A 23,459-nucleotide genomic window follows, 5' to 3' on the forward strand; every position below is an offset into this window, starting at 1 on the left:
AAGTGATGGTACTCACTCAAGTCCCGCCCACTCTCTTAGCTCCACCCACAAGCCTACCCCAGTTCCAGCCCCAGGGGAGCTGCAGACTCCGGCCCCACGTACCTTTGACAGACACACGCTTGGGCAGGATGGTGACAGATCCCTCGGCCACCTCCTCTAGGTGGAGCACAGGGGAGATTTTGGAGCCCCAGCTGTCTGAGCCCATCCAGATGAAGTGCCCGGTCTGGTTGGCCCTCTTTGCCGCCTCCAGCACCCTCCTGTGCAGAGAAAAGGTTGTGAGCTTGTAGTCTTTGCGCCCAGGTCAGTGTGGGAGAGAGAAAGCAGGGGCAGGATGGAGAGCCCAAATCACTCTAAGGAATGTTTTCTAAGCCTATAATCATTCTCGTGGCTCTTCTCTGAACTCTCTCCAATTTATCCACACCCTTCTTGAATTGTGGGCACCAGAACCGGTCATAGTGTTCCAGCAGCGGTCGCACCAAATATAGAAGTAAAATAACCTCTAGTTCTATCTGAGATTCCCCTGTTTATGCATCCCGGGATCGCATTTGCTCTCTTGGCCACAGCATCACACTGGGAGCTAATGTTCAGCTGCATATCCACCGCAACCCTCAAATCTTTGCAGCGGCACCGCGTTCCAGGATAGAGTTCCCCCCTCCTGTCAGTATGGCCGACATGCTTTGTTCCTAGATGGATACATTTATAGTTAGCTGTATTAAAACACACATTGTCTGCTTGCCCCAAGAGGCCCAGATCGCTCTGAATCAATGACCTGTCCTCTTTATGAGGAAGCAAAAAAGACCCTGTCAATACAGCTGTTGATTAAAAAGTGATTAAGGGAACACAGGTACTTGGCAAAATAAACATCCCTGTATAAATCAGCAGGTTGGGAAGATGTGCATCCCAGGGCCCTGAGGCCGTTACTTCTGGAAAGTCCCAGGAAATGCAGGAAGCAGCAGAGGATGGGGGATTGTATGTCAGGAATCAGGGTCTGCAGCAAAGATAGTCTCCAGACAGCCTCATTAATACAGCTGGCCTGCAGCAGGCTGCCTGACTAGCCAAAAACCTGACTGTCTGCAGAGGCCAGCAAGCTGGCTTATAAGCCAGCAGCAGCAGCAGCTCGCTGGCTTCTCAACACTCATGCTGCTTACCACTGCGCCTGGTCCCGTGTCATCTGGTTCCTGCTGCTCCTGCCTTGCATCCAGCCTTGCCTCTGTCCTAGGGTTACCATTTTTTAAAATAACAAAAAGAGGACACTCCAAGGGGCCCCACCCCTGCCCCAACTCCGCCCCGGCCCCACCCCAACTCCACCCCTTTCCCAAAGTCCCGCCCCCTCCCCTGAACGCTCCACCCCCTGCTCCTCCCCCTCCCCTGCTTCCCGTGAATCAAATGTTTGCGGGAAGCCTGAAACAGACAGGCAGGCAGCAGGTAAGCTGGGGCGGGGGGGCGCGAGGGGGCGTGGCCCAGTCCAGCCCCCTGGCCAAGCGGCTCGGGCCCAGCTCAGTTCGGGCCCTGGGGCGCCAGCCCCGGTTCTGGCCAAGCATGCCAGCCCCGGCCCCGGAGGCTCCAGCTCGGCTCAGGCCCCGGGGCATGGGCACCGGCACCGGCCCCGGCCAAGCGGCTCCGGCCCGGCTTGGGCCCTGAGGCACTGGCCCCGGTTCCGGTGGAGCGCGCCGGCCCCGGCCCGCCCCGGTGGCTACAGCTCAGCTCGGGCCCCAGGGCACAAGCACCGGCCCCAGCCGAGCAGCTCCGGCCCCGGGGCACCGGCCAAGCGACTCCGGCCCCGGCGACTCCAGCTCAGATCGGGCCCCGGGGCACCGGCCCGTCCAGCACCGGCCCCGGCTCAGCGGCGTGGGCAGGCGGCCGAGCACCGCCGGCCCCAGCGGCTCCAGCTCCGGCCCCAGCGTGGATCCAAGCCCCACGACCCCTCCCTATTTTCCCAGACATGTCCGGCTTTTTAGAATTTCCCCCCGGACGGGGATTTGACGACCAAAAAGCAGGACATGTCCGGGAAAATCTGGACGTATGGTAACCTACTCTGTCCTACCCCTGCCTTGAATCCCTCATTGCCTGCTTCCCTGCTCACTCCAGTTCCTGTCCTCCAGTCTGACCCTTGGCTCTGACTCCTCACTATGGCCTCTGGCTCGATCCCTGGCTTTGGTACCCAGTTTATACCTCCAGGTTTTCCCAGTGGCTTTGGCTCCTGACAAGTGACTACAGCTCTGACCTGGCCACGAGGCTGGCTGCCCACTCCAGCCACAAGGCTAGATCGCCCTCATCCGGGTCCACTGACATTGCGGTACCAGTCTTTGAGGGGGAAAAACAGAAATCCTGGCAATTATTGTGGTGTGAGTCTAAGTTCATCTCCTAGGAAAATGATGGGGACAAATATTTATTTAAAAATGTAAGCAGCAAGAGGAGGTGGGAGCCGTGATCAATAGGTTAAGAAAATTCTGCTCTCACTCTGCACCTCCATCTAAGAGCAGAATTTGATGCTGTGGGCCAGATCCTGAGCTGCTGTCAATCAGAGCAGTCCCATTGACATCACCGGAGCTGTGCCAAGGATTTGTCTAGGCACAAGCATGCACTGATTTGTTAAGCCAGTGCAGACCTCTGGGTGGACGGTCTAATTTTGTGTTAGGAGTGACTGATTTTAGTTTAGCTGAAACCTGTTCCTAATCAGTTTAACATCATTCCTTCAGTGACACGGGCGAACTGTGCCTTATGCTACATCATAACAAGCCTGTTTAAACCAAAATTAGAACGTCCACACAGCCTTTGGCTCTGGTTTAACGAGATCACTTCAAACCTCTAGTCAAACCAGCGCAGCGCTGCAGGAAGGCACAGCCAGATTTACACCAGCAGAGGGTCTGACTTTCTGCCTTTCACACCAGACAAGCTGGATGCACCTGTGTCAATGGCATAAGAAGAAAAGTGAATAGAGGGCGTACAGCAGATGCGATGCAGCTGGGCTGGAGTAAAGTGTTTGATCCAGATGCGTCGCCTCGATTCTTTTAAATGGGCTCTGTTCTTCCACCCTCTTCCTTGCTGTCTCCATCCCCTCTCCTATCACACACACTGTCTACCCCTCTTCCTGCCATTTACCCCTCCCTGTCTCCAGCCTTTTCCTGCCTGCCATCGCAGCTGCTGGCCTCAAGTGCTGCCCAGGGAAAGAGAGGTGAAAACTCCACTCCCTGGGCTAGACCCAGTCCTGCCCTGCCGCGTGCTGTCCCTTTGCACAGGCACAACGGGAGCAATGTCATGCTACCCAGTTAGAACGGTCCCCACCCTGCCCAGGATGGAAAGGACTGTGCCAGCAGCAGACCAGGGGAGAATGACACCCCTGGTATTTACGCAGGGAAGCGCTGCAGGCAAGAGAGTTATTAAATATTGCAGAGCGTTAGGCAATCAGTGGAAAATTCACTGAATAATTTATCCTGCCCTGTACTTCCATTGGTGTCTGCCCTGTGATTCTAACCCAGCCTGCAGCGCAGGCATGTTCATGGCCCGGTGGGCAGGAAGGCAGGAGGGATGGGACGAGAGTGAAAGAAAGGAAGAGGAACGGTGGATAGAGCAAGTGAGGGGCAAGAAAAGGGGAGAGCCAGGAGGAGGAGGAGGGAGAGGGAGAAAGGAGGAGAGATGATGCTGAGCAAGAAGTGGGGAGGATGCCAGAGGGAGACGGCCCTGACCCACAGAGCATGGGGCTGAGGTTCATGCCCATCTCTAGTGAAGAGAGATGGCAGGAGGCCATAGCAATGGGTAAAGCGAGCAGGTGAACTGGGACACTGAGGTGCATGTTGCAGCCAGCGACAGTGACCCGCATTGTTCTGTACCTCCCACCCCCCAGCTGGAGCAGTGGCGTGAAATGTACAAAGGCCCCAGCTGAGCAACAGAGCATGCAGGCAGCCAAGTCCCCGACTCCACCGCACGGCTGCAGCTTCCCGAGGGAGCTGCGTGGAGAGACTGGCTCTCCAGCCCCATTTGCCTACTTGCTGACAGGTAATTGAATTCCCCCTTTAATTACTGAACATTAGGGAAAATCAGGTTACACAGCAGCAGGCTGGAAAGGCTCCAGCGCTGAGGAGGGGGTTTCATGTGTGCAGCGAGGCAACTCGGAGCAGCCTCGTGAGCCGCTGGAGTGAGACAAATGTTCCTACCGGTGCCAGCGCAGCCACTGAACTGGGCACTGCCGGGTGATCGAGTGCCACTCAGACAGACAGACAGCCACTGCCAAACTGCTGGCGATCCTTGCCACACCCAGCACCACCCCTCTCTCCCCAGCCTCGATCCTCAACTAGTGCAAACTGGCATCTTTCCACTGAAATCAACGTACGCCAGCTAAGGATCTGATCCGCTGACCAACAGAGCTGTGCCGACTTACACCCGCTGGGGGTATTTCTTTGAAATGTTCTGCACCATGATTTTTATTGCATGGCCCTCGGGTACATTGTAAGCTGTTTGGGGCAGGGCCTGCATTCCTCTGTGTGTTGGTACAGCCCCTGAATTTCTGGCCTGGTCTCACTGATTTCAGCCTCCCAGGCCCTGAAACGTGACCTCCTTATTCTCTCCAACTCCCTTCAGGGCTCGATCCTGAGAGGTGCTAAACACCTGTGATGTCAGGAGCACTCTGCACCACTCAGCATCCAGCCATCTGTCTATCTAAGCTCTCATACCAGGGCCCATCAACCTCAGCAGCACCTCTGGCCTCTCCTATCCCCCTGGCTTGTCTCATCATCTGTCTCCTTCTCCATTTTTCCCCACCACCCTTCCCCCATCAGCCTCTATTTGCAGCATTGCACAGGTAACTGGGGGGGGGGGGCCTAATCAAGAGCTCACTGGGGAGACTGACTTCACCGCCTTTTGGAGTGAGCCCTAGGTGCACAGTTGGGAAGAGAATTTACGCATCCCCCACCCCCAGTTGTTTCTCATTAAGCATAAAGGCAGATTTATGATTCACACATCCTATGTCAGGGATTTAATTACTTGCTACCCAAGTCCAGATGGCATTATTATATTTTTTTTAAAAGCCACACTCCACCGAGCCGCAGGGATGCCGAACATCTGTGACATAGCACTGGCCAATCAACACTCCTGGCTGTGTTGCCACTTCACTAGCTCCCAGTGCCGGCTCCCCCCAGCCCGGTGACAAGCACGAGGATCGCCCAAGCCAGATGGGCGGGTCAGCAAGCGGCACGATCCCAGCCCGACCATGGGACTCAGACCAAGTGGCTTTAGGAGGGATTTGGGAGCAGCTGACGCACACTGGTCTGGCTGTGGATTTACTTCTGTTGGTTCTTTCCAGTTGGGGTATAGGACCAGCTCCTAAGCGGGTGTAAATCGGTGTTGTTCTGTTGAAACCAATGAATGGAGCTACGCCAAATGACACCTGGCCCTTAAATAGTTTCCACCACGGTTTTTATTCCAGGTCACTAAATTAAACTTTAAGCTCTTTGGTGCAGGGACCGTATTTTCCCGTGTCTAGCACCTCCCACAATGGGGCTCCACTCCCGATTGAGGTCTTGGCATGTGACCACGATCGTAATGAAAGATGATTCATTTAGTCTCTCTTTGAATTAGCCCAGTACCTATGAGCCCTAGTGAAGAACCAAGACTGCCTTGTGCTAGGCACTGCCCAGCTTTGTGACAGGCGCATTACAAAAGGGTTAAACCCCCATGCCTGGGCCAATGCCTCAGCTGGTGTATGTGGGCGTAGCTCCATTAATGTCAATGGAGCTACGCTGATTTACATCAGCAGGGCAGGTGGCCCATAAAGAATAAGCGAGCTGGTGCTGCCTGCATCTCCACTGAACGGTAGGCAAGGGGCCAGTCCCCGATCCCATTTACACAGCTGTAAAACTGGAGCAATCCCATTGATGTCCGTATCAGAGGGGTAGCCGTGTTAGTCTGGATCTGTAAAAAAGCAACAGAGAGTCCTGTGGCACCTTATAGACTAACCGACGTATTGGAGCATAAGCTTTTGTGGGTGAATGCCCACGAAAGCTTATGCCCCAATACGTCGGTTAGTCTATAAGGTGCCACAGGACTCTCTGTTGCTTTTTACTGATATCAGTGTCATTTCTCTGGCGTAACAGAGCTGAACCTGGCCAGCAGCGGGCATCAGGCTGCTGCCGCACAGAAAAAACCCCACATTTTCCAGGTGTGTGTCCATGAGTGCTAATGGGACGTAATTCCCCCATTTACACACAGCCCTCGCCTGGGTAAATGTTTACAAACCCCTGTTTAATGGTGCTTGCCATTTACACAGCAAGGTAAATCCAGGATTCCTCAGCGCGTAAGTGAGCGAGCATAAATGTCAGGTTTTCAGACATTTCTATTAAGGAGGGGAAAGAAACTTTGTTCGTTTGCATATCTGATGTAAACGGCTTTAAAATCTCGGTTTACCCACATTTACATAGTGTTTGCTGATTAATAAATTAGACACTTACAAAAATCAGGTGTAAATCAATGTGAATCATTAGGCTCCGTAAACAATGTAAGCCACACTATGTCACCTTGATTTGTCTGCTGCCTGTAATCCTGCAGCTCCCCACTGCACTGCAGGGATGGAGTATCCTCTTCAGGGACTCAAGTGGGGCTCCCAGAAACTGAGGACCCCAAAACTAGTAGCCCCTTCTGGAAACATGGGTCTAAATGACTTGCCCGAGGTCACACAAAGTCAGTGGCAAAGTCAGGAATGGAATCCTAAAGCCCCAAATCCAGCTTGCTTCTCTAACCATTAGCCCCCCACTCTCCTCATTATAATTATGTGCCCTAAGCACAAAACAACACCAGCGCTGTTATGTGGTCCATAAAACAGGCTACCGGGTCCAAGGAATGCTAAGGATCTGTAGGAGACACTGTGGGGGTGGACAGCGTTGGGAGGTACCAACACACAGAAAACCTTGTGTTCCCCCTCCTCGCTTCCTCCGATTTGCCCCCCACCTCTCCATAGGCCAGCCCATTCTCCCCTCACCTGATATCATCCTCGTTGGCAAAGATGATGACGGCCCGAGCGTGGGAGGTCTCCAGGAGACGGCGAATGATCTTATCGAACTCTCCCGCCTTGGGCTCCCGAGGGATCTTGACCGACTGGGCCACGCACACTCCCCCTGTGGGCGGACAAGACACGGCACGTTTAGAGAGGCCTTCGAATCAGCTGGCCCTACTCAAGCTCTCTTTGGGGGATACCTAACTGCTGCGGGGGGGAAAGAAGGGTTCACTCTTGGGTCCCACATGCTTGAGATCTACATGTCTCTGGAAGCAGCTCAACCCTGGAAGTGAGCAAACCTCTGCGCCCCCTGCTGCTGATGGCAACACACGCGGCCGGTACACAGTGTGGAATGCCGGTTATTTATAACCGAGGAAACCAGCAAAAGACCAGCATAAGGCCATTTAACATGGTTGGGGCAAATGCCAACATGCTCTGTATTACAGCAGCACATAGAGGCTTCAGTCAGGATCAGGGCCCCATTTTGCTGGGCGTTGCATAAACACATAACAACGAGAGACTGGCCCGGCCTGTAGGAATCTAGACCTACATGGGACCTACACAAATTATGGTTGTAAGGTAAGTTTGGATGGTAGCATGAGAAACAGGCTCCCAGCGTGAGACCAAAGAGAATAAAATCCTGAGAAAGAAGAATTGTTGAGTTAACTTTGTAGTGACCCGGGGAATACCAGCGTTATCGTCTTTCAGGCTGGGGCGGAAGTAACAGAAACAAAGAGCGTGGTTAACTGGGAACCTGCTCCCTAAAACTCCCTCATCTAGCTTTGGCTAAGGGCCAATACCCAGCAGTAACATCACTTGTTTATTATAGCGTATACAAAGCAAGGTTCTTTAGGGGCTCTTTATCAGAGCTTTGCCTCACTGTCTGGAGTCACGCCATGATGCAAGGTGTCTCCTGGGCCTGACCCCATTGTAATTATGTTGGCCAACACTTATAGGAGTGTTGTTGCTCGGGCATAGAATAGAAGGCTGTATATGCTTGTATTGATATTTTGGATGTAACCAGCACCAAGTGGCCTTTGAGACTAATAAAGGAATGCGTGTGTGGAAACTGAGTCACGGTAAAGCTTCATAAACTCCTTAGGATAATTATTTCCAACACTGCCCCAAAAAGCTCACCGCCTAAGTAGACCAGGCAGATGGCAATGGGAGAAGGGCAGTACGGCCACGCCCGTGTTGTGGACTGGGAACTGAAGACGTTAATGGCTATTAGCCACGATGGGTAAGGAATGGTGTCCCTAGACTCTGTTTGTCAGAGGGTGGAGATGGATGGCAGGAGAGAGATCACTTGATCATTACCTGTTAGGTTCACTCCCTCTGGGACACCTGGCATTGGCCACTCTCGGTAGACAGGATACTGGGCTGGATGGACCTTTGGTCTGACCCAGTACGGCCGTTCTTATGTTCTTATGACGTGGAGAAATGAAGTGGCAGCACCAAGAACTGAGCTCAGATCTCGTCTCCTTCTCGGTGTCTGTTTGGTCTATAGACCGTAAGCTCACTGGGGCAGGGATCATCCTTTACTCTGTGGGTGTGTGCACACAGCACCTTGCACAACCAGGCCATGATCTCACATGGGGCCTCTGGATGTTACTGGGATGAACAACAACAATCACAGTGCCATTGTGAGCGTTTGAGCCCTTACTCAGCCAGAAGTACCAGTGACTGCCTCGGGGCTCTTTTTCTCCTTCTCTCCCCTCCTTCTGCACCAAGGGCTGACACCCATTGACACCAATGGGCTTCGGAGTAGGCCCCTAGTGCTCCGAATATATTTGCTCAGTGCGTTCTTGCTGCCTACGGTGCATGCCCGGGAAGAGACAAAAATCTTCCCATTATTTCCACTGCCGCAGATTGTTTTTTCACACATCACTTTGATTTGTATCATCATCCCTTTGTCGTGTTGCTCCCTCTGATCAGCCGTCTCGAGAACTAATCTCTACCATCCACCTACTCCTTTTATTATCTGTCATTTCAAGCCATAACCGCGCTCTCCCCTCCTAATCTCAATTCTTCGGCGGTTCCCCTGTCTCTGGCGTCTCCTCCAAGCCTTCCTTTGCATTCACTCTTTCCATAATCTCAGATCACCCTCCTCGCTTTGCCACTCTTCATTCCTGTTTTCAAACAGCTTTCAGCTGAGCTCATCATTTCGGATTCTCCTTTTTGAGTCCCGGCCCGGCTTCTTGCAACTGTGTGTGTAAACGCTGGCTTATCGCCTTCTGGATTTCAGACCTATTGCCCGAGGCTTGGCCCCTTAGGGTTTGAGCTCCCTGCCCTCCCAGAAATAGGCATCACCAGTTTAGTCCCTATTCTGGTTAGCAATGGACCACAGATGTACTGTTCTAGTTACAGAATGGCTCTGGAATACTATGGCAATGGGGCCATTAGAAATACATATAATGTAAGTACAATTATGATCTATTTGTATTACGGTAGCACCTAGCTGCCCCAGTCATCGATCAGGACCCCACTGTGCTAGGTGCTGTACAGACACAGAAGGAAAAACTTATAAGCTAAATAACAGGGCCAAATTAATCTGAGGTGCCACCCCATTGAATTTCATGAGAGAGGGGCTTGGTTTATAATCTGCAGTTATGTCAGGTAGGCTAATAATGGCTTTCCATCCTCATGCTCCAGGCCCCTGTTTGGGTCAGGAAGAAATTCAATGAAAGAGCTCAGCACCCGTTTAATGCACCAAAATAAGTGGTGGCAGATTTCCAGCAGGGCTCCGTTCATGGGCTGCTTTGAAAAAGATGGCCCTGATTGTGGGCACAGAATAGCAAGCCCTTAGGAACACTGGGTGAAATTCACCCCAGCATGAGGCCCATGTACCAAGTCCTAGGAGTTTAAATGGTGCAAGGCCTCAGGCTGGCGCCTCCATCCAGGGGTGCATTTCACACCTTGCAAGGGTTTCACGTATTCCCTTGAAGCATCTGGCCACATTCGCTGTAATAGGCAGGTGACAGGACCAGATGGTTCTCTGACCTCTGCGATAGCAGTTCTTCCACTCCTCCCTGGACGAGAGTGACCTCTTGATCACAGAGATGGGAGCTCTGTAACCTACTCACCAAGCCAACTGCTGAGCATTTGAAATAGCAGCTAATTAAAACTTTAAAAAAAGAGAGAGAGAATGAGAAGAAAATTGGATGAGTAACCACGCTTCTGTCTGCTGGGCTTTAACCCTGAACGCCTGCCAGCCCTGGCCCCGCCAAAAGCCAACGGCTCCTCGCTGCAACTTTTTGGCAGGCACCAGTAAAAAAAAAAAAAAAAAGAATGGAAAAGAGATGGGAGAGAAAATTAAACATTCCAGGACCTTCCAGATATAATTGATGGTCTCAATTTGCATAGTAAATGACACGGCTGATGCCTGCCTGCCGCTAAAGGATCCCCGCTTAAGCAAAGGTCAGAGTAATTAGCACACAACTGCCATTGCAGAGAGATTTCCCAGAACTCCTGCTATCCAGAGAGGGAAACCCCCTCCTCCAGATGAGAATCTGGCAGCCGTGCAGCTGGGGAATGACAGCAAAGGAACAGCAGTAGGCACTGGGATGCAAAGGAATTCTTAAACCGGAACATTCATCCAGCTGGCTGGGGAGCTCCCAGGGTCAGATCCTCAGCAGGCGGAGGTCAGCGCAGCTCCACGGATGAGCACCAGCGGAGCAGCTTGCCTCTTGGCTCAAACCTGCAGCCTTAAGCATGAGATTGGGTTATAAGTGTTATTTTTAGAGCCTAGGAGCTCCAAGTAGGGACCAGGGTGGGTGGGGGTCTTAGGGACCATGGCTCTTCCGTCAGTATCAGAGAGAATAATAAAACTCAGCTCTTATCTAACACTTTTCATCAGTAAATCTCATAGCTCATTCCAAAGGAGGCCAGTATCATGATCCCTGTTTTACAGATGGGGAAACTGAGGCACGGAGCAGGGAAGTGACTCGCCCAAAGTTGCCCATCAGGCCAAGCCAGGAATGGAACCCAGGTCTCCTGAAACCCAGTCCAGTGCTCTGTCAACTAGGCACACTACCTCCTACATCACTATACACTCCTATAGCACCTTTCATCCGAGAATCCCAAAGCGCTTTACAGTCGGGTGACATTCACGCCAGTGCAGCTGGCTTGTGCACCACTTTGGTCCCATTGGAGGGTTTAAGTGGCCTTTAAGCAGTGCTGACACCTTGTGCTGGTCCTCTGCAGAGGGGCAGATTCCACATTAACCCCACTCCCACAAGGTAGGCAAGGCTTATGATCTCCATTTTACTGATGGGGAAACGGAGTCACAGGAAGGAGATGTGAACAGCTCCATGGTCCCATACTGAACCATGGGCAAAGGCAGGAATAAGCCCAGGCCTTGCATTGGATTGGAGATCCCTCCAAAGACAACAAGGGAAGGCAGGGGACACAGGGAGGAAAGGCAGATGACTCCAGAGCTGTTTTATTAAACTTACCAGATGGAGTTTTCCCCCCTGGGGACAGAAGTGGCTCTGACCTCATGGACAGCACAAGGAGAACAATCAGACCAGTCAATATCGTCACATGGATCCAACATGCCATCACCTGTAACATGCCCTGTTGTGCTAGGCGCTGTACAGGAGTGGTAGGAGACTCCTCCACTCCTCTTCACCAGCTCTTCCCTCTCCTCCCTCCTTTTTCTCCATCTGGTGCCACCTTGGGCTGATCCAGATCCAATGATCTGCCATTGGGAGCCTTTCCATTGCCTCCTATGGGTGCTGTATCACACCCTTTGGCTAGCCCATGGAGATGGGGTCACCTCACTGCTCCTTAATTCTGCCTCTTCTATCCTTGGTGTGTGGGTGTGTCTCTCTGTATCTCTTTCCCCTGCTTCCTTCTCACCCCACCCCTGGCTAAGCATCCCCCTATTCAGAGACAAAGCCCTTTGCAATGTGCTCATTTGCTTGCTGGCTGTAATTGCCAGAGCAAAGGAGAGAAATGGCAACTCCCTGACAAGAGGAGCCCCTGGAGGTGAAAGGTTAATGGAGAGCAGCTCATGAATAACCATGAGCACAAAGCCATGCACAGGCCTTTCATAAGGTCCAACAGGCAACACCCCATAGGCACTGAATGCAGCTATCTTTCCTGTGGTGGATTCATGGCTGCCCCCACCTTATGCCACGGAGCTAGCTCAGGTATTCCTAAGGTGCCTCTCCCTTGGGTTTCTAAGCACCACGTCCTGCTACTGAAACCACATCTTGGCTCTTCCTAGCACAGCACAAGATCCACCCTAGGTCTTCACACTGTGTGCAGCACTGCAAACGCCCCTGGGGTCCAGCCCGTAAGTAGTACCCCAAAGGGTGAGCATGCTGGAGACGGGAGGGTGACAGATGTCAGTGTGGAAGCAGCAGCTGGAGGAACGGCTCCATAAAGATCATGCAGCCTCATCTCCACCGGGTCACACCCTGAGCCTTGGAAAGTGCATGACAGAGAGACAGAGTGTGTGTGTGTGTGTGTCACACACACACATACACACACAATGTGACTGAGACAAGGCTGAGTTGTGCCTATGAAAGACAGACTGACAACAGGCCCCTGTGTGCACCTGTCTGAGTATGTGACCTCACTGTGCACAGGTTGGTCTCTTTGTGTGTGTGTGTGTGTGTCCGCAGCCGGGTCTCTGTATTTGTCTCAGTCTGTCCCCTAGTGCACAGCATGATCTGTGCATGTGTGCGCACTGATGGGAGAGAAATAAGCCCCATTAGAGCAGGTGGCACTGACATGTGTAGAGGGATGAGAACTGGTTGTGTCAGTGAGTCCCCAGCGTAGGCAGGAATGGGTAGCCTGGCTCAACCAGGAATGCCTCAGAGGCCCCTAGGTAACTGTTAGATCCTGACCCCCTGCACGTGTTATTGGCCACAGAGCCATGGTAACCAGAAGGCTCCCCAACAAGGAGTCATAATTAATTATTGATCTCTGCACTTTTCCATAACTCACTACTCCACAGAGATTTCTCCCTTCCCTTCATAGCAGGTTGCTTCCAGGGACCAGAGCTGGTCAGGCATCTTTCCACAGAATGGTTTTCTGTCAAAAAATGCCAATTCATCAAACCCAGAACTTTTTGTGAGAAAGGATCAGTTCAGACGGACTAGGGGAAAAACGTGTTTTGGAATTGTCAAAAGGGGTTCAAACATAAATGTTTGGGTTTCCAGTTCAAAATTTAAGTTAATTTATATTAAAAAAAAGTGTACAACAATTTGACAGTGATACAAAATGTTCCAGAATTATCTAAATGAAACATTTCTAATTGACCCAAACCCAATGTTTGTGTTTCACCATTTTCGGTTTGCGGAAATTTTCCAGATTTTGACTTTTCTTCCTGAATCAGGATTCTATTTATTAAATTTGAAATCCCAAAATGGTTTTGTGGGATGTGAAAACAGTTTCCCGCCCAGCTTTGCCAGGGACCACGTTGACTGTGCCTGGCAGCGTGAGTGGCAGGAATGTACCCGCTGCTTCTGTCATCCCTGTGTTCTCACTCCCCCCTGGAAAAGAGACACGGATCCAAGGGCCAGGAGAGGACTTGGCTGCTAGCGTCAGTCTCATGGAGGCAGCAGAGAAGGACAAATCCCGCCTTCATTCCATTCCTTCCATTACTCAGCTCAAGGGCATGGTGCTACCTAATATAAAGCCATCTCCCTCTCCCCTGAGAATCCAGTAGATCAGCCATTCTCAAACTGTGGGTCGGGATCCCAAAGTAGGTTGCGACCCCATTTTAAGGGGGTTGCCAGGGCTGGCTTAGATTTTCTGGGGCTCAGGGCCAAAGCCCAAGCCTGAGGGCTTCAGCCCAGGGCGGTGGGACTAAGGTTATGGGTGGAAGCCCTTGACCGTAGTCCTTTGCCCCCCTGGGATGGCAGAGCTTGGGTGGGCTCAGGCTTCGGTCCTCCTTCCTGGGGTCCTGTAGTAATTTTTGTTGCCAGAAGGGGATTGCGGTGCAATGAAGTTTGAGAACCGCTGCAGTAGATGTTGGACTGGGCTTTGCCCCATCACCTCATGGCCTGTGGCAGGCATGGTCTGAGAAATTCCGATGCCACCCCAGGTTACCACCAGCGCCCAGAATCCAGAAAGCTGCCTAGGTGTCTTGCAGGAAGAGCTTCGCTGACAATCAGGCCTAGGAAGGTCTGAACATGTTAGCTTGGCTGCTGCTCCCTCAGAAAGCTAATCGCTGCGTGGCAACAAGGTGAGTGACTGCTAGTCCCGGGTGACCCCTGAAAAGGTTTGTAAGGTTCACATTCAGAGACACTCCCTGCCATTCAGAGGTCTGAGATATTTTCCAGCTCTCGGGAATGATCCCCAGCTGGAGCTCAGGGACGCGACTCAGCTCCTTGTATCTTCTTTAGCCTGGCTCACCCAGCCCCAGCCAGGAGAGGTCAGAGAGCAGGAGGTTGGTTTAGGAGCCGTTTGAGTCCCAACACCTGATGTCTGTCACCAGGCTCTAAGCCTGGAACTTCTGAGCACCCCTTTTAACAACACACAGCGCATGGCAAGTCATGCCACATCCTCTTATGTTCAGTTTGATTCAGGCTACCAGGCAGGGAAGCTTTCAACTACACAGTATCTATGATTCTCTCCTCCTGTCAGCTGCCTACACAAAGCTAGGGAGCAAACAAGCTAGGGACACTCCAGTGTATGCAGAGCTTCATCTGGCTTTCCTCTCCTAATGGGAATTCCTGTTTGCTACAGGATCACAGGCCAGCAGATGCTACAGACAGCAGTGAGTCATCCACTCCAAACCCAGCCTGGGATCCTCCAGCAACTCCCCTACTGGGGAGCCCTGAGAGAAAAGGGAAATTGAGGCAGGATGCCACAGAGCCACCCCTGGCCATGAGGGGGTGTGCAGCAGGTGGCCAGCCCTGTTGCATGCAAACACACATACTTGCACACGCACACAGGTATACAACAGCTAACATACCATTGTGTGCATGCACACACATATGCAGGTGTACAAACCCACTCAAAACTCTGGTTGAACAGTGACAAAAAATATATCTTTGCAAATATTCTACTGGGAAACTGTGGAATTTGCTGAATATGAAAAGCTCCTGACCAACACAACCACACTCACATAGACACAGCCATCCACAGACACAGCTGCACATGCCCATGCCAAAAAAAAAAAAAGGCACATGTATTACACATGCTGTCCTCCCGAATATTTTTGGAAAGCGAGTTGGTGAATTAGCATTCCATGTACACACACACATACACCCCTTCAAGAAAGATATTGGAGGGGAATTTTTGGCATGGAATTCAAACCTGACACCACCACACACACACCCCATCCCCCCGCTGAAGTCTGATCTCATTTACTTGGATTGTAAACTCTTTGGAACAAGGACCATCTCTTTGGGTCTCTGTTTGTACAGCCCCTAGCACAATGGGCTCCAGCTCCAGGACTGGGGCCAGTAGCAGCTGCTGCAATACACATAATAAATAATCACAGTTTATACCAGTGTTTTACTGCTGTAATTCCATGGTTTTCAACTGGGTTATTCTGGATTTACACTGCCATGAGTACAGACCAAAAAAAAAAAAACCCAAACCACCCCACACGTGGCTTTTCACAGGACACTGACTCTGCCCGACCGTCAAATTGTACGCCCTTCCCAGCCCCAAATTCCAACAGAGATTGCACCCCACAGCCGGCACTTGGGCAGAAACAGGAGGATTCCACCTGCAGCTGTGGGGGGGTGATGGAAAGAGGCGGGCTATATTATCTCCATTCACAAATAACGGGATTTGCATGCTCAGAAAGGGAACACGTTTGCAGGGACAAATCTACAAGGGTTTTACCAGCAGACACACACATCCCCAGATGATGCGAGCTGTCTCTGTATCCCCCTCCCCCATTTAGCCCATCCAGTATATAAGACACCTGTGGAATACAGGAAAGATGCATTCAACTGGACCAGAATCACAGCCCAAAAGACCTGTCTAATATAAATTAGTCTTCATAGCACCTAGAAGCACCAGTAGACATCAGGGCCACATTGTGCTAGGCACGGTACAAATACATAGTGAAAGTCAGTTCCTGCCCCTAAGTGCTTACAATCTAGCGGGACAAGACAAAGTGTATCATTAGCTTCATTTTACAAATGGGTGTACTGAGGCCCAGAGAAATTAAGTGACTTGTCCAAGGTCCCATAGGGCGTTGCTGGCAGAGCCAGGAGCTGAAGCCAGGTCTCTAGACTCTAAGGGTACAGTACGTCTACACTGGAGACACAGGAGTCATTTCCAACTCAGATAGGCGTACACACGCTAGCTTTAAATGAGCGAGCGTATTACAAATAACAGCAGCCATGTACAGAGCAAGGATCTCCGTCGGGATTGTATTTGGGCAGCTAGCCCAAGCCACCCCCTGTGCCACTGCAGGTACACTCCTATTTCTAGCACGCTGGGTCAATCAACGCTAGTACGAGTATGTCTGCGAGAGCTGGAAATTATACCTCCTGCTGCAGTAACCCTAAGGCCAGCGTCTGAACCACAAGCCTCTCCTTCCTGTCTAATCAGCAGAGTTGATACTCTTCAAATATTGCCAAGTACAGGCTATTTTTATGGGAGGAAACTGGGCCAATTTTATGTTTGTTTCCGATACGGGGAGGCAGATGGATGGAGAGGAGGAAGTTGGATAAACAGACTCCAGGACAGGCAGGCAGACCAGCAAAACCAGAGACATAGCACCCGGCAGTGTCAACAGATACTGGATGATCCGCCCCATGATGAGTTATCAGGGACTGGCTAGCCTGCCAGGCATGGCTGCTGAGTCCCTGGGACAGGCTGGGGCTAACACCTGCTTAGGCCTCAAAGACACCAGCTCTTTAAGGAGCCGCCACAGCTTAATTACTGTTTCCATGGCAATCAAGAGAGAAAATCCAACATAGGGAGCAGTTTGCAAACATAAGAGTCTTTCATAAAGTCCTGGCGCACGCATGCAATCACACTTGGATGTACACACATTTGTATTTACACACTTACGCCAACATACACAATCACACTTGGCTGTACACACATTTGTATTTACATGCTCCCACACACACATTCACACGTTCATAAGTCTGCGTTCCCAAAGTCACTTGTCTACCCACACAAGCGCTGCCATATACACACAACGCAACCTGCACATCGGGGCAGAGAGGCAAGTCCAGGGCTCTGAAATGAAGGTTGCCACGGGATGCCCCTGGAGACCCATACCTTTCCCCAATGCAGAGAGTGTCCATAGGTAGCCCAGACATTTTAGGTCTCCCACCTTCGTTGGGTCTGGGCAGGGCTGTGGTTGTGGTGTTGAGCTGCATTCTGAGTGATGAGAACCTGCCCCACCCCCACATCCAGGGCTTGAGCATCACCCTACCTCCGTCACCACAAGGGGTTGAGAGGCTGAGTCCACGTATCAGGGCACGTTGGTGGGGAAACGCTGTCACCTTATATCTGATCACCCAATGCAAAAACCTGAGCACCTGCTGGATGAGGATATAGGCCAGGGCAGTGTATGCTAACCCCACACAAGCAGCATCAGCTCCATCCCACAAGCCGTATGGGTCGGAGCCTGGCAAGAGACCAGCCTCTCTCTCCTTCTGCACAGCATCGGCGACCTAAGGGACTTCTTCTAATCTTCATCGGCATGTTACTCCGTTGACTTCTAACTCCTTGCTGTCGTCCCCAGCTGTCACACACACTAACCAGCTCAAACTCTGATTCCACCATGGCTAGTGCTGCCCTGATCACACTGTTTACAGCGGCGGTTGGCAGAGATCCAAGGAACAGGGTGGGATTTCCCCCTCCCATTACACTCCTCCCTCTATGGGTTCAAGTCCCACTGCTACTAAACTAGGAAAGAAAAAATGTAATTAAACTGGCGGGTTTAAAAAAAAACAACAAGACTAGAGAACGCAGCATGTGTTTTGCTCTCGATTCTGTAGTGCAGGCTCCCAAGGGCAGGCAAGGCAAGTGTCCAAAATAACAGCCTTTGCATCAGATCAGACATGATCTTTACCTGCTCCCAACACCCTGTGTGAGTCAGTTTCACCCATCCACTGTCAGTCGTCACCCGAGCGCTGCGAGGAGAGCGGGAGTGAGCATCAGCTGAGTGAGCCCTGATGGTCTGAGGGGAAGCTCCTTTGGAAAAGAGTGGCCAGCCGCCATATGTCCCACGTTACATCAGAGAACTGCAATGTGGCGGACGGCAACTGCACAAACAGGGTGAATCGGGGGGGTGGGGGGGGAGGAAACTGTTATCACTTGCAAGTCAAGCCTGCTGAAGGGGTGGAGTGGGAACGGGAGCTGCCATGACTGGCATAGCAAGCTGCGTGGGGAGGGACCGAATGGTTTACTGAGGCCTTGAGAGCAGAGGGAAAGAAAGCCACCTGAGACAGACACAGCGCGAGAGGTGGGTGTGGTTGAGTGGGCGAAAGGAGCAGAGTGACTAACACGGCTGAGCACTGAAAACAATGCAGCAGTGACCAAAGGGAATCAGGCCAATGACGCCGGCGGCCTTGAGGAGGAGGGCAGTTTCAAGCAGAGCCAATTAAAGCAGGGGAGGGGAGGGATTTTGGAGCTGGCCGAGCTGTTTAATGACGGGTGTGTATTTGGAAGCCCTGTGCAGGGGTGGCGGCGAGTGGTCTAACAGAATCAGTGATCCATCCCATGCCTTCTTTACGTGATTGGAAGCACTCTGGGGCAGGGACTGTCTTTCTGGGTCTGACTTCACTGCACAGTTAGCCTGGGTCATTGGCACTGGGCTCTGAACAGCCAGGTGAGCCTAGCCCTAGTACGAGCGTCCACACTGCCAAGCCCTACCCGTGTTATTCTGTCCTCACTGGTGCAGCATTCCTCCATGTGTATCTGGGGGCATGTCCCATGGTTCTCTATGCTGAGATGCTCTAGGATTCCTTCCCAGTCAATTGTATCAATTGTCTGACCTGCAGGGGAATTGTGGGAAGGCCCTGGAGGACTTTCAGCCCTGGAGTGATTTCCCTGCATCCTCACTGCAAAGTGGGCAGGTTCCAGCATCATTTAAAGTGCAACCCAGGCTCTCACCTGCCTCCCCAGCTGGCTCAGATAGCCCAGGCTTAAAACACCTCCACACCCCAGCCAGGGAGCTTTGTGTGTGGACAGTAGGGGGATTAAGGCTAAAAGCTAGGTAAAGGGCCTAGGTTGACTCTGCATTGAAGATATATCCTTCTGTGTTTGTACAGCACTTAGCACCATGGCGTGCTGGTCCATGCTGGGGTTCCTGGGTGTTACCACAACACAACTAAACAATAAATAATAATGCCTCCCCAGTCCAGGCTAGACACAGGGGGACCCTGTGCAGTGACATAGGCAGCACAAACTGGGAGCTAGAGAGAACCACAGGGTCTGTCTGTGTCCAGCAGCCTCAGTAAAGAATCCCCTTTACATCAGCTCCAGCCAAGTCCAGTCTGGACCATGAAGGATACCGACAGGGGTTGCTCAGCCAAGGCCCGGCAATCCCAGCGAGCCGTGGTGAGAAGAGAGCAAGCTGAGGGGCGCTGCCCGAGGGAGCCCAAAGCTGAGAGCTACAGGAGACAGCTTACACACCTAGGCAGGTTCACGTGAAAGGAGAAGACATCAACAGAGGAAGCAAGGATTTAGGAGTAACAAGGCCACAGGCGAGGAGCCTGAATAAGCAGCAATGAGAGCAGACCAGCTGCCTCACTGTTGTCAAGCGTTTCGTAGACAGCGTGGCCCGAGAGACTTGTCAGCAGGACCACGTGACGGCATTGTGGTTTTACAGGGAGCAAAGACCCAAACAAGGCTGTCACCAAGTCAGGTTTGCCAGAGAGAGAAGGGCCCCAAGAGAGGCTGTGCGAGGCCAGGTTACCTGTGGGGGTGAAGTGTTTCTTCAAATATTTCGGCGGCCGTAGACCCATTAGTAAATAAGAAGGGAGACGAAATCAATAGTGATTCTGAAATGGTTGAGCAGCTGAGGAGCTCAATTAAAATCAGCCTAACACAACCCAATGGGATATGGACAATTAGGGGGTAAGAAAGACCTTGTCAATGGGGCAGTTGATAAGAAACAGGTGAGGGAATACAGGGGAAACTGAATATCTACACAGCAGCAGCTCTGGGTGATGCACCTTGCCAGGCCTTAGGAAAATTAGCTACTGTGCCATTGGCTGCATCTCAGAGGGAGGCAGCAGAGGAGAGGGTGGGAAAGCTAGAGTAGTACCAATCTTTAATAAACAGGGGAATGCCTGAGCCTGGTGGTTACTGCCTGGTTAATCTAATGCCAATCCTTAGCAAAAGGGAGCTGTTAAATATTCAGAGAGAAAGTAACTGATCAGGATAAAGAGGAGACGGTATCCAATGAAAAATTCAGGAAGGGCTTGTAGAAAGCAGCTCGTACCAGACAGTCGATAAGCTTTCACAACACAGGCTGAACAACAGAATTAGGACCTGATCCTCCAAGCATTTAAGCATTTGAGTAACTTTACTCAATAGAGAAGCCCCATTGAATTCATAGAGATTGCCGGGTTGGGTCAGACCAGCGGCCCTAACAGTGGCCACTACCAGTTGCTTTGCAGGAAGCTGTAAGAAACCCTGCATGGACAGCTATGGGATAATCTGCCCCAGGGAAAAAAATTCTTCCTGTCCCCTATTAATTAGGGGTTTGTTTGTGCCCTGAAACAGTAGGGTTTATAGCCCTTCCGGAGCTCTTCATTTATTTACTATGGTGACTCAGGATGTCCCATCCTTTAAAAAAAAAAATTGTTAAGTTCTTGGCCCATATGATGCCTTGCGGCAAGGAGTTCCACGGGCCAACTTTGCATTGTGGGAAAGATTACCTTTGCTCCCCTTAAAATGAGCTTCATTTCAGTTTCACTGAAGGCAGCATCACCAACCCTCAGCATGCCAAAATCATGAGTCAGGCCCCCCAAAATCATGAGACTGGTTTAAAAATCATAGGCTCTTAAAATAACAAATGTGGGCTTCTGTTTGTTTGGTCAGCTGGGTTTTGAGACAACATTTAAAAGTTTTTCTCTGCAACTACAAGAGCTAGAAACTTTTTTTATTAATTATTAATTAATTAGTATTATTAACATGACAGCTGAGATTCTCTCATAATTGCATGACTCCAGGAGATGGTGTTTTAACAAAAACACCAGATATTGCAAAGCTTGCAATACAAATACAAGAGCTGGCAACGCTGTACATGTCCCCTTGTTTTATCATGAAAAAGGATGAATATAAGTTCCTGATTTAACATTTCTCCCACTGGTTATTTAGTATGCCTTCATCATGTCTCCTCTAAGCTCAACTGTCCCTATCTTATCAGTCTGCCTCCATAAGGCACTATCCACATGAGGGAAGATACGCACATGCTAAGTGGCTGCAGGATCTACGCCTTAATGGGTAAAAGACATAATGTATCCAGATTTTTAATAAAGTTTAATTATAGATCTTCACATAATTTTACTTGGAAATTTAATTTGAAATTGACTGGGGTATAAGTACCATCGCACAGGCTGGAAATTAGCAGAAGGAATGTAAACACTTTAATGCTAGGCAGCACTGTGGCGAGCTGAGAGAGATGCCCCGTGGGGCAGATGCAAGAGACAGGTGCTATGGCTGGTTTTATTTAACTTCTTTATTAATGACCTGGAAAAAGAGGCAAACAGCGGGCTAATCAAGTTTGCAGATGAGATTAAACTAAGGTGTTGCAAGGCCCGGTGAGGACAGATGAGCAAAGGGACCTAGGGAGTTAGCTGTATTGGCAGGACACAACCAGAAATCAAATGCAAGCTTCTCAGTCTTGGAGAAATGTGAACAAATAGAAAAATAATCCAGGGATTCACAGATTTTTATGGCCAGAAGGGACCATTAGATCATCTTGTCTGACCTCCAGCCAGTGAGTTTCACTCCTGTAGCCATTTCAAATCGGAAGGAGAGGCTCAGACAGCTGTAACGCCCCCGGTGACCTAGGGATGAGAGCAGTCAGCAAACTGGATGGGAATTTGCAATGCTGTACAGCTGGGAAACACCCAAGGGGCGAAAGATCACATCCCGGTCTTTGGGATGCTCATGCAAACCCTGATCCTGGGGAGGTTTGTTTCAATAGTGAAGGAACCAACTAGAAAGCGATGGGTAAATGGAGTGGGGCTGGACGACCCATTTGGAAGAGACTTGATCCTCTGCCCGCAGCATTGCCATTCATTCTATACACCTGGCACGGGTTAGAACAGTAGAGGGCACTGTGCCCACCCAGCCCTTCAACCAGCACACCCCCTATAAATAAGGGGCAAGAATGGATCCCTTTTCCCAGGCTCCCCTTTCCAGGGGAGCAGTGTAAAGAGGCTACTCTAAGGGCCAGAATCTGTCTCCATCCATACCTATAATTACATGGAGGCAGATTCTGGTCCCTGCAATAACTCCTTTACACAGCTCCTGTGGCACAAAGGGGCCAGAGAGAATGCCTGGGGAATTCCCCCAGTGCAGGAACGGGGTGGGGTCACATATCTGGCCCTACCCTACTTCTCCCCACAGCCCCTGGAGTAGGACCATACCAGGACTTGGCCAAGGGGGGCAGAGCAGGGACAGAAGGTGTATCAATCCATGCTCTGATCCAGCCCAGAGGGAGCCATAAGTTAGAGCAGCCCATGAGGCAAAGGGCAAGTGAGAACAGAGAAGGGAGCTCATCTCTCTCTTTTCTCCCCATGATCGCCTCCATGAAGCTTTGGAGCCCTCCTGCTCTAGCAAACCCAATCCTGAATCTGCATGAAGAATTACAGCGAGACACATGCCCCTTCAAGCTGCCCAACTCCCAGGGGTCAGTGGTGCGCCTCCCCACTGCACAGCAGCCAGCATGCAGGAGCAGTGCCTTAGACCACGAAACGTGACCACATGTGTCATTTGGCCACAAATTGTAAAGTGACAGTGGGGGGAGGCGGAATATAGGAGGGCGACAAGCAAGGTCAGTTGTGTTCAGAGACTGTTTGGAAAGCATCTCTGTTGGCATCCTCTAGATTACTAAAGTCAGCACCACATCCATTGTCTGCAGCAGAGCTCACTCAGAACAGAAAAGCAAGGAGAGCAGCCAGTGTCCAGCTGAAAGGATGGCAGAGGCAGCCCCCCATCTATTGCCCGTGTAGACAGAACCAATGTAGGTGTGTCTCAGCGCCACTGCAATCAGCAGGTTCTCTCCTGTTTTCCCCACTCATTTCCAGAGTTGCCCAGAAAACTTGCTCGTAGACACCATCCCTGTACTATGTTTATTTGCCATTATATCATTCGGCCACCAGATGTCCCTGTGTGCTGCAAAGAGTTCCAGGCACTGAGGGGCCCCTGGTAAACACAAGACAAAGCTGGCACTCGAGCTACATGCAAGCCTGTTTCTGGCTCGGCAATTACAGCTGTTTTCTTTAACAAAACACTTCTTCCGTAAGGAGGGCTGGGAGTCCTCACATCACAACAATCCCCAGGGAGCTTCCTAGTGTGG

At 51.1% G+C, this 23,459-nt stretch overlaps 1 protein-coding gene across 4 annotated transcripts in view; it reads right to left on the bottom strand.

The window, feature by feature from the left end:
* The window catches only part of GRM4 (glutamate metabotropic receptor 4), a 216,837-nt gene that overhangs the window by 74,304 nt on the left and 119,074 nt on the right, over positions 1-23,459 (bottom strand). For all 4 annotated transcript variants that reach the window (XM_008174587.4, XM_005309676.5, XM_065591665.1 and 1 more), the window contains 2 exons: positions 6,971-7,106; positions 103-257 (listed from right to left, as the gene is read on the bottom strand). In XM_008174587.4, the coding sequence (XP_008172809.1) occupies positions 103-257; positions 6,971-7,106 (291 nt within the window). The remainder of the gene's footprint in view (positions 1-102; positions 258-6,970; positions 7,107-23,459) is intronic.

The sequence above is a fragment of the Chrysemys picta genome, chromosome 4 (genome assembly GCF_011386835.1).
Source record: "Chrysemys picta bellii isolate R12L10 chromosome 4, ASM1138683v2, whole genome shotgun sequence".
NCBI lineage: Eukaryota > Metazoa > Chordata > Testudines > Emydidae > Chrysemys > Chrysemys picta.